This window comes from Balaenoptera acutorostrata, chromosome 3 (assembly GCF_949987535.1).
Source record: "Balaenoptera acutorostrata chromosome 3, mBalAcu1.1, whole genome shotgun sequence".
Lineage (NCBI taxonomy): Eukaryota > Metazoa > Chordata > Mammalia > Artiodactyla > Balaenopteridae > Balaenoptera > Balaenoptera acutorostrata.
The window spans coordinates 142862881-142874322 of record NC_080066.1 but is presented as its reverse complement, the minus strand read 5'-3'; the positions used below and the strand labels follow the sequence as shown (position 1 = coordinate 142874322).

The 11442-nt window shown below is 42.3% G+C and overlaps 1 protein-coding gene across 1 annotated transcript; it reads left to right on the top strand.

Moving 5' to 3' along the window:
• Positions 1 to 5003: 5003 nt before the first annotated feature.
• On the top strand, positions 5004 to 9598 carry GPHB5 (glycoprotein hormone subunit beta 5). Its single transcript, XM_007192966.2, has 2 exons — positions 5004 to 5207; positions 9410 to 9598. Exons 1-2 carry the CDS (start codon positions 5004 to 5006, stop codon positions 9596 to 9598), a joined length of 393 nt encoding a protein of 130 aa, XP_007193028.1.
• Positions 9599 to 11442: the final 1844 nt, after the last annotated feature.

Sequence of the window (11442 nt, the reverse complement as noted above, 5' to 3'; positions counted from 1 at the left end):
GAAAGTTGTGGAGAAAGGCTTGACTTGCCCTAGTAAATCAGACACAGGCTTCATTATTTTTAGTCTCGTTAGAAAAAACGTTACCATAGCAACTGCACCATCATCTAGGGCAAACGTTATCCCTTTAAATCAATAAAATGAAGAGCTATCCCACAAATGCCCAGTGCTTCCAAAGGAAGAAATGACTTTTCAATAAAATTAATTTCTTTCAAGACTTCACCATTCATCTTCGTTTGTAATCCCAGAGTTTTTTTCCCATCTAAATAAGGGATATTAAAAGCAAAATTCAACTTTGTAAAATCCAAGGCTGACCTTTCTTGTATCTGTTTGCAGAAAATCATTAATTCTCTTACTTCCTTGAAACACATAGCTTCATTTGTGGCTTTTTTATTCATCCACAGGAGGCATCATGCTAATTAATTTGGCCCTTGGACAGAGCATTGTGAATTCTGAGAGGACAACGTGGAGAAATGTATCAGAGCACGCATGTCTTTTCTCAACTCTTAAGAGATCATTGTAAGTGATGCAGCAGACAGCAGAGTTCTTGTGGGCCCTCACTTAGTACCTGTGGGACAGAGGTTGGCTCAGTTAGTTTGACTCCATCCTTGGTCAGAACTGAAATTGTTTGGGAGTATTCATGACGATTTATTAATATATTAAAACTTGGTATTGTGGTAAAGCTTGCATCCACGAAGTGTGAGATTTGGACCTTAAAAATTAAATCTAATATGTCAGACATTTTTTCCTACTTAAAAATGTGTCAATTTTAGTGTCAGCTCAAAGCACCACAGGCTGTGGGGAAGCATGGTTGGTACCTACCCATGTCTCCTGGTTTCAGAATGCTGAGAAGTTCTCCTAGCCTCCAAAGACTTTGCTTCCTCTATTTTCTGACTCGTATTTTTTTTTCACATTTAATACCTTTGAAATTAGGATATGCCTAATAATTAATGGACATAATTTTTTATTGGCAGATTTTTATTTCTTAGAGGTACACACAATGATGATGGGGAAAAAAGTAAAGCATTTATTGCCTGCTTATCAGATATCAAGCACTGAGATAAGAAATTTATAGACATTAATTTGTAGGAGGCTCACATGAACCCTATGAAGGAGGCATTTTCAGTTTTGTAGAAAACAAACTCAGTGTGTTATGAGACTCCAAGATCACAAGCTGGCGGGTGCCAGAGTCAGACAAACACAAATCTAGATGACTTTATGATGATATGAACCTTTGGGTTCTCCATCTGACTTGCCCCCAGCTTGTTATCTTCATAAATAGTTTTGCAAACCTTTAAATTCTGGTGCTAGGAAGGACCTTATGAGTCATAGGGTCCAACCCCATCATGTTGCAGAAGAGGAAACTGAGGCTGAGAGAAGTAACTTGCCCAAGACAGTCACAAAAGAAGTTGTGCCACTGAGAATCAGCATGGCTAGGCCAGGGAAGGGAGCTACCAGGCTCTTGCAATATCTCCATCTCCTGCACAGGTTTTACACTCCCTGGTGCTCCCTGTCTGGGGCTGCCCGCCCTGGACCAGGCCTCAGTCTTTCAAGGCACTGACACTCAGCTCATTCCTCTGTTTTCACGCTCCCCTAGACCTCAAGATGATTGCTGTCCTACGCCCCTTCTCCCCTCTCCTTACCCCTAGTGAACTTGTATCTTTCGACTCATCCTCCAAGGTGACAATGAATCCATGTGAAGATAATGGAGCAAGATGAGAGAAGATTCCCTAGAGCCTGTGCTTGGAGACAGTGCACACATCTTTGCTACAACAAGAGAGGGACTTTAGTGGTGGGAACATCAACAGGAATGGAAGGGAAGGTGGCAGATACAGGCTAAATGGAAGGGAAGGTGGCAGATAGAGATCCTGAGATATTCTGCAGGTATCAGGGCCTTAAGTAGCCTTAGAAATCGCACAGCAACCTCTCACTGCCTCTAGGGAGGCAGGTGGCATGGCACAGTGCACGGACTGCAAAAAGGCAGCATCCGTATACCATTCCCCTCTCCTACGCTCATGATGAAGTTGGTGGGCCACAGCCTTCTGCACTGGGAATGGATTCAAGGGCCTTTCTTAACACAGTGTCCCAGGCGGCACCTTCAATTGACCGCAGTTGATTACGGGGATGAAACAAACCTATTTGCCATCCTCAGTGTTGTCAAAGGCTTTGAAGGCAGGTAGCTTACAAAATAACTGAGCCTCCATTTCTCCCAGTGGATAAAAGGAGATATTAATCTTTGATTTACAGAATTGTTATAAGATTTAGAGATAACATATGTAAGAGCTCAGCAGATACCATGGAGTCTGGTACATAGTAGGTGCTCAGTGACCATAAGTGGTCATTCTTATGAAGTTCATGCTGATGGGGAGTAGTCAGGATGCCACAGCTCTGCATTATAAGGAAGTTGGGGATTGTGAAAGAATGGTACTCTTGGCCTCCCTTTGTTGTCTTTCTTTATCTTGTGACATTGCAGACACAGGTATGAATGTTTCAGGTCTCATCTGAAAGGGTTGAACAGTCTCAGGTCAGGATGGCAGCTCACCGCTGATTGGCTAGCTCTTGGTCCAGCAAGTTAGGACTCTCACGCCAGGTAAGCAGTCTGTCCCTATAGTACCCCAGGTCTGGTTATGCTACTCACAGGCTGAAGGGCTGAAGAAAGTCCTTTATTCCAAACCTAGTTCAATTTCTATAAAATATATATAATAATCTGACCCTAGAGATGGGTGTATTGATGGTATAGTGATAGATTCACTAAGGGTTATTATACGTTTTGAAAAAAAAATCAAACCCTTAATGAGTAGCATGTTTATTTAAAGAACACCTTTCTTTGCAGAAAATAGAAATGTTTTAACTTCTTTATTTTGTATCATTTATTTATTTAATGTGCATCTTAAATGTCTTGGGCTATGCCATTATTAGCTATGATATGTAAACTCCTAAAGGTAAGAATGATGTTTGCTTCATTTATTTTTTAGAGCACCTGGAATAATTCCATGAACAATGAAGTTTTTTCATCCATTTACATGCTACAGTTGCAGACTGGAATATAAACTGTATCTAACACTCGTAAAGAATACCATTTCATTCTTAGTTTAGACTTTTAAGAACCTGAAATCAAATGAAACAGTTCCATTACAACAGCATTGAATATTCTTACATGCAGCACAAATGGATACTTATTGGTTTCTTTTAATTTTTAAAGTATCAATATTAATTGAATTTCTATTACAAAAGCCTGCCCCAAGTAGAAAATGTGAAAAATGCTGAAAACTACTTAGAAAAAAAGTCATTTTTAAGTACCATGCTGGAAGATAATCACGTTGAACACCTTAATATTTTTTTCCTGTGTGATTCATTTTAAAGTGTTATTAATATGATCTAATCCTTAACTCATTTTAGGACATTCAAATGTTTCTTCTCACTGTGATTTCCATCCTTTCAGTTAGTGATCCCATGTTCTCTCCAGGAAGAATTATTGTTTTGTTATCTTTCAATGTATTGAAATGTGTTGTGAGTTAAAGGAAAGAGTTTGCCATGAGCTGCTGGTGACTGCCTCCTGTTTCGAAGGAAAGCTGTGGTTACCGCGAAGGAAAATCTAATCCAACTTGCCCCAGTGCACTTGGTCTCCCAGAGCCAGGTGAACTACCTTTGACTGTTTCCCTAGGATTATGTCACCCACCAAGGTAACTTTCTGTTTCAGTAGGCGATGTTAAAAAACAGAACAACACCCTTTAAGTTAATCACTTTTGGAAAATAGAGAATGGCTTTATATCCCAAGGCTTTGATGTGTTCAGTGGTTCCTGTAAGGCTCTACCTCCCTTTTGTTTTGATTGACGAGACCTTTCCTATATATTTGAGCAATCAAGCAGCCCAGTGACAGAGGGTAGAGGCATTTACCCAGAGCAAACTTGTACCGCTCATTGTGACTTTCCAAAGTCTTGGGTGCAAGTTTCAGCTTTAAAGAAGAGGTAGCTCCAGTAAAATCAGGTAAGTGCTTCTCCATACTTGTAACTTCATTCTACTTGAGGGTAAGTCCAGATAGCCTTGCTAAGGTGACAGATCAGAAGTAGGAACTGGGAGATCAGTTTGGGAATAAATAACTTTGCAGCCAGTTTTAAGTCATAATGAATTGGGGGTGTTCTATAAGTGTAGTGGCCACCCTCATTTCAACATCCAGGTATGTTCCGTCTGGTGGGCCAAGCATGAAAGGAGTGATTCTGGCTCCTGAAAAAGCACAGGAAATGACCAAGACCCAGAGAGGGTAGACAGTAGATTGGTAGTTGACTGGGGTTATGTTTTAAATACCCGTGATGCTTTCCATCATTTGGATTTAAATTCACTCACTACGAGGTGCCTATTAGAGTGGAGGTTAGACCAGAGGGAATTTGTAGCAAGTGGGACACATTCTTATGAATGGCCACCAAGTCAGGTGTGAGGGTTCACATCTGCATATCCAAGTTTTGTGGTGGGTTGGGTTAGTAGCAATACGTATGGGGCATAACAATTATTGTTTATTTACCTCCCCCCTCCATTCCCCATCCATGACATTGGAAATATAATTGTGAGCAAGGTATGTAACATAATTCCAAATACCCTGATCTGAATAAAAAGAATTTGTGTATATTCCTGTATTATGTTAGGATATGCATTACTTTTGGTGTTACTCATATTCTGTGTTCATTTTGAAGAGACGATTGGGACAAACTTCTTTCACCCACAAGTCAAGTCCAGCAAATGGAATGCTATAAGGGAAAGCCTGAGGGTGCCCTTGAAGGGTTGGATGTCTAGTGAGCTCAGTGGGTCCATGGAATCCATACTGGAGCCACTTGGAGGAAACTTTGGGCATTTGTGTTGGAGTTTGTGGGCATTTACAGTTTCTTGGCTCATTTCTCCTGAAATGCTAAGAGCGATGTCCCTTTGATAGCGACCAACACATTGATGGCAGTCCCATGGAGGCAGCTGGATCTGTTAATAAACTCTCTTTCTTCTCCCTCTCGGGGAACAGTATGAGGCTGGCATACCTCTTCCTTGGCCCCGCGGCCCTCCTCCTCCTGGCTGGCTGCGGCTGTGTCCTCAGCACCTCCGGCGGGAACCTGCGCACGTTTGTGGGCTGTGCGGTGAGAGAGTTTACTTTCCTGGCCAAGAAGCCGGGCTGCAGGGGCCTTCGGATCACCACGGATGCCTGCTGGGGCCGCTGTGAAACCTGGGAGGTGAGTCCCAAGACAGGCCTAGGTGGCAATGCCTTCAGGGCCAGCCCCTTGGCCTGATTCTTAAGTATTCACTTTTTAATCAAATGAGATAGAGCTGGGGTATCTACATTTTCCTGTGGATCAAACAAACAAACAAAAAACAACTACATGGTATCCTCCAAAAATAATCTGAAAGAAACAAGATACTGCCCTTCTAACAAAGCATTGATAAAATTAATAATTTGATTGACACAGGGTTGTCTATTGGGGAATCATCTCTGGGAGGTCAAGATGTGCTATCTTTCTACCCATTTTACAGATGACGTGGAAGAATTCAATTGGTGGCTGACTGCAGAGTCATGTAGGGGGTCAGTGGAAAGTTCGGAATAAATTCTTGGTGCAAGCTTGTAACCCAAACTCTTCCCTGTATTCCTCCACCAGTGAAAAAGCCAGCCAGTTACCGAGAGAGGCCCTAAGCTAAATAGCAGGCGAGGGCGGGTCCTCAGCCCCTCCTTCAGCGCCTCATCCACAGCCCTACTCTCTTCCCACCCCCTAGAGTAGTTCCTGGGGCCCCTCAGGGATTATCACTGACAGATCCCTTAAGGCCCTTCATATACTATTATATCCAGCTTTTAAAGAGACAATACATTTAACATGGGATAAAAATCTCAAAATTAGAACCCTGCTGGGCTGAGAGGAGATGTTTGAGGTGTGAGGAGAAACAGGGCCTTTCAGCATCCCATCAGATCACACCATATAGTGACTGCTGCCTCTTCCCACTAGGGCTGGAGTTGGCTCCTAATGAAGCACTAGATCTGATTTTGTCATCCTGAATCCAAAAACTGTTAATGCCCACCAAATACTGCAAATTCAATAACCGACTTTTAAGGTCCTCAGCAATATGGTACCTGCCTATTTCCCCAGTGGCTACACACATTCTTAGTGCTGCCTAAGAGATTGGATTCTTTTTTTTTTTTAAACAGCTTTATTGGAGTATATTTGTTTTACAATGGTGTGTTAGTTTCTGCTGTATAACAAAGTGAATCAGCTATATGCAAATGAATACCCCTATATCCCCTCCCTCTTGCGTCTCCCTGCCACCCTCCCTATCCTCCTCCTCTAGGTGGTCACAAAGCGCTGAGCTGATCTCCCTGTGCTATGCAGCTGCTTCTCACTAGCTATTTTTCATTTGGTAGTGTATATATGTCCATGCTATTCTCTCACTTCGTCCCAGCTTACCCTTCCCCCTCCCCGTGTCCTCAAGTCCATTCTCTGCGTCTGCGAAGAGACTGGATTTTAAAGGTTTTATTCAATGCTCCTCATGAAATCATACTTTTGGTCCTTTTCTCATATTCCTGCTCGTGTTTATTCCTCAGTGCCTGTCTCCAGTGCCCACTCCTCTAAGCCTTTTCTGACTCTCTGCTCAACCCATGGCCATCATCTACTTTTTGTCTTAGTTCCTCCCCACTCCCCACAGTAGGTTTTAAGTTGTTTGAGGGTAGAGGTTCATTCTTGTGCCTTTCACAGCTCTTGTCAAATGACATGTACAAACAAGGCATTCGATAAATGTGGAACTATAAGGGATGGATCCCCTCCTGGAGTCATACATCCTCTCACCTAACTGAGCCAACTTATAAGTCCACAAGCACCATGAGAAGACACTGCCATTAAGAAAAGTATCCTTCTATTCAGGGACTCAGAGAGCAACCTGCTGTCACTTGGATAAAATTATGGCCCTGTGATTGGAATTGGATTATGGTGATGAAACCTCTAACTTAAATGAAATGACCCCACCAAGTTCGCTTGGTTTTTTTCCATCATTTGGGGGCTTGAGACCTAACAGTGAGATGAAAATTCGGGTGTTGCAGATACTGTGGCTGTCACAAGACATCAAACTTATGCGGGAAACTTTCTTGTATTCAGGGCGTGGTCTGGCAGTGCCTTCCCCTGCTCACAGCTGTGTCAGGCTATTTGGAGCTCTCTGTGGGCCAAAATCTCAAGTTACCATTTCCCCTTAATTCAACCCATCTTCTCTTGCCCTTATAAATCAGTGAACGGCTTTAATTGGGTAATGGTCACCCGCAGGAGGTTAGGGACTCTGCTCTCACTGGAGAAATGGAAGCACTGAGACTATGAAAGAGCGAGATTCTCCTTAATGTCAGCCAGCTTTTATTTATGCCTTTACTGTGCTCTGAAAAGGGAGGTTACATCTAGAAAATAAATAAAAGAATCAGATTTAGTTTTCCAACCATCTGAAAGTTTCTGAGATATAAAGCACTTATTTTTGGTAATTTAACTGGGAAGCCTGTCTGAAAATAAGGGTGTTCATAATGACAAAGTGGCTGGATTTACTTTGAAGGTGGAACTATTGCTGAAAATAACCTTTGTTCCTGGTCTGGGTTTAGGGTTACCAGAGTTAGCAAAAAACCCAACCAAACCAAACCAGGAGGCCACTTAAATTTGAATGTCACATAAACAACTGTTTTTTTCTTTTTGATATAAATCTGTCCCATGCAATATTTGGGACATACTTATGCTAAAAAAAAATAGTTGTTTATTTGATATTCAAATTTTACTGGGCATCCTGTATTTTATCTGGCAATGTTGCCTGGGATTCCAGACTACTGAGGGTAAGAGGACATGAAGTGAACTGAGAAAGGGTAAAATGTTACCTGAGAAATAGGAGGAAGAAGTGCATATTGAGTTCAACTCTTCTACATGGTCCTTGACAGAGGCAAAGCCATTATTTCCATGACATGCATGTAAGAACTTCATCCTGGGCCTCCATTAAACATATTTCATTTGCCCAGGACAAGTGAAGCTGTTGTCCTCTGAAAGCTTGTTGGTTGTTATTTTTATTATTATTGAATACTTCCTTGCTCTTATAATTGCTCTGATAAGAACAATAGATTACATTTACTCAACACTTACTTGGTGCTCGGCAGGTATTACATACACCATCTTCTCTTATCTCCACAACAAGGCTGGGAGGTAGGTATTTTGTTTTACAGTTGAGGAATCTGAGGCTTCAAGAAGTTAAGTGGATTTTCCAAGGTCTCCAGCAAGTGGCAGAACAGGGATTCAAGCTCAGTGCCTCTGACTGCAGGGTTTGAGATTTTAACTACTACTTCGTGCTGGTTTCCTGATCTATATGCTCTGTTTATCAAAATGAACTTTGGATGCACGATTTCTAAAAGGTGAAGGAAGAACGTGAATCCCTCGATTATCAGAACCAGCGCACAGGGCATTCAGGAACCTGCCTTGCTCTGTTTTCTTTCACTGATTCAACAAATAATTGTTGAGAACCTCCAGGGTGCCAGGTATCTCTAGGGAGTAGAGGCACAGCAGCGAGTAAAACGGGCAAAAATCCCTGTCTTAATGCAGTTTTCTTTCTAGAGTGGGAAAAATACAACACAAATAAATAAAATGTATAATATGTCACAGGGTGTTGACAAGTGCTACGGAGAAAAAAAGCAGGAAGAGGGAGAGGAAGTGGCAGCGTGGAAGGGGAAACGTGGCAACTTTAAATAGGATGGTCAGGAAAGGCTTTCCTGGGAGGGTGACGTTTGAACAAAAACCTAAGGTTGAAGAAGGAGTGAATCACAAGGGAGAAGAGCGTTCCAGGCAGAGGGACTAGCAAGGGCAAAGGTCCTGGGGTGGCACTGTTCCTGGTGGGTTTGGGGAAAAAGCAGGAGACTATTGCGGCTGGAGCAGAGTGAGGAAACCAGCAAGATGGGGTCACTGGGGACATGTCAGAGGTGAAGGTGCAGGGAAGATGATGTAGGGTCTTGAGGGTGAGTGTAAGATCTTTGACTTTTGTTTCGAATGAGATAGGAAATCATAGAGGCTTTGAGCAGAGGGGAGATAGGATCTTACATTTTGAAAGGATCTCTTGGGGCTGCCCTGTCATAAATAGACTATAGGGGGTAAAAGAAGAAGTGAGGGGACCAGTTAGAAGGCTTTTGCAATGATCAAGACTCTTCATTTGCTAAATATTTATTTAGTACCTCCTCTGTGCCATGGGCTCTTCTGGCAGCTCAGGATACGTGAGTGAACAAAACCACCTTCCTGCTTTCAGGAATTCGCTTTCTACTGGGAGGAAACATATTAACGAGTAAAGAAATGAATAACAAGCTAGTCTCTGATAGTGATAAATGGTACCAAGAAAATGAAACACGATGCTATGTTCTAATGGGTTTTCTGTTTTCTACCTGTGGGGACAGAAGCCCATTCTGGAACCCCCCTACATTGAAGCCCATCATCGAGTCTGTACCTACAATGAGACCAAACAGGTGACAGTCAAGCTGCCCAACTGTGCCCCGGGAGTCGACCCCTTCTACACCTACCCCGTGGCTGTCCGCTGTGACTGTGGGGCCTGCTCGACTGCCACCACGGAGTGTGAGACCATCTGAAGCTGGGCGACCCTCAGAACACAGCTGGCGGCCTGCGGCCTCACGGACCCACCTGCACGGGCAGCACAAGCAGCTATACCCCCCCTGCACTCAAGGACTGTTTAATTTCGACCCTACTTGTGGAGGAGGTTACCTGTCTCCCTTACCCACCCTCAGGCGCAAGGCCGAGGCAGCATACTTATGCTAAAAATGCAAAACAACATTTGTGCCTTCGCTAAAATAAATTCTCTGGTCCACACGCTGCAAATTAATTTTTCTTTACCTTGAATTTCAGAACATAATTCATATATCACAACCCTCCTCCACTTTGGATTTTTAATAAGCCAATATTTTAAATGCATTGGGCGTAATTAGGAAATGGGCCTAGAAAGACTTTAAATTCTCATGTCTTATGTAATGACGGGTCTCCAACTGGATTTATGATTAAAGCACCAGAAATTAATAAAACCATGCTTTAGTCCTCATGGCCTCCAAGAAAATCCAACTGCAAGCTCCCTTAGAGAAAATACTTTGTTTTCCTTTTAACTGAGCAATTACCGACACAAGAAATAGAGACTACTCAGATTAAAAAAGGGAGGACGATAGAAGCTCAAACTGAAAGGTGTCTGGATTTGGGTGATTCTTTTCCCAAGCAAAATTCCCAAAGTCCCTTTAAGATCCTTATAAAGAGACCCCTTTGTGAATAAAAAAACTCAGAAAAAATATGTAATCAGAGATATCATATACACTTAAAAAAAAAAAAAACTTATGAAACTAAACTCATGTTTTTAGACTCATGTGATGCTCTCCCAAAGCCATGCCCCAAATGATCAATCACAATTATTCTTTCCAACTGGGAATATTTTAAATTTAAATTGTAATTTTTTAAACTCAAAAGTTTTACATGTTTGTAGGGGTAAAACTGTACTGCTGACTCAGAGGAAAAAGTCTGTGATTGTCTAGCTCTTGCCCTCGCTAAAATCTTACAGCAGCTGATTCTCTGTGACTTTTACAAAAAACACTCTAATGTTACACAGATGTCTTTAATTCTGACATTTTTAGGGTTGAAATGAACCTTGTTCCTTTTTCACATTATGCCAGGAAAATCTGTATTAATGCCAATAAAGCATGTCTTCTGTCTTTTGAATTCATGAAAACTTTCAAAACAGTCTTTTTCATCTTTAATACCCTTGGAATAACAACAACAAGCACACTTAAAATGACCTGCGAGGTTATTTTTACTTGCACATTAATTTAGGATGTCATATTTAGTAAGGAACACCGACAGATGACTGGGTACCATGAGTCCCAAAGGTGGCTCAATCTGTATTCACACCCCTGGCATTTCATCACTAGGAACCAGGGGTCCTCCTTGAATGAGGAGTCAATGAGTCCCCATGAAAACAGTAAAGCAAATGTTAGGATTGATGGTCCAGGACTGGGGTGCTGAGGTGGACGACCAGGAACAAAGGACAAGAGCAAAATCCACCTCAACCTTCAGTGCAGATCTGTTGGTAGGCAAGAGAGTCACTCTAACACGAAAAGTACTTGAGTGCCTTGGGGTCTCTGCTGGGGTGGAGGATGGGGATTAAGGATGATACCGGATGCCACCACTCAGGTGTTTTCAACCCACCCCTAAGAACTTCCCTCAGGAGTTTCTGGGAGAAAAAGCTGCTTCTTAAAGAAACTTACGGAAAAAAGCAGAAGCAGGAAGCGCTTGCCAGAATTTGAGAAAAGATGACTGTAGCATCCTTAAGGTTCCTGGTGGGAAACAAATGATATACCGCGGTTGCATATTGAGGAGAATTCAATGAAGAGACTATTTACAAATGTGAAGACAGAGTTAAGGAAACCAACAAGGGGGT

What these genes read in the sequence shown, in the direction of transcription:
- GPHB5 (XM_007192966.2), top strand. Translation starts at nt 5,004, where the DNA reads ATGAGGCTGGCATACCTCTTCCTTGGCCCCGCGGCCCTCCTCCTCCTG. An exon ending in GCCGCTGTGAAACCTGGGAG is followed by an intron (nt 5,208 to 9,409) that starts GTGAGTCCCAAG and finishes CTGTGGGGACAG; the next exon opens with AAGCCCATTCTGGAACCCCC.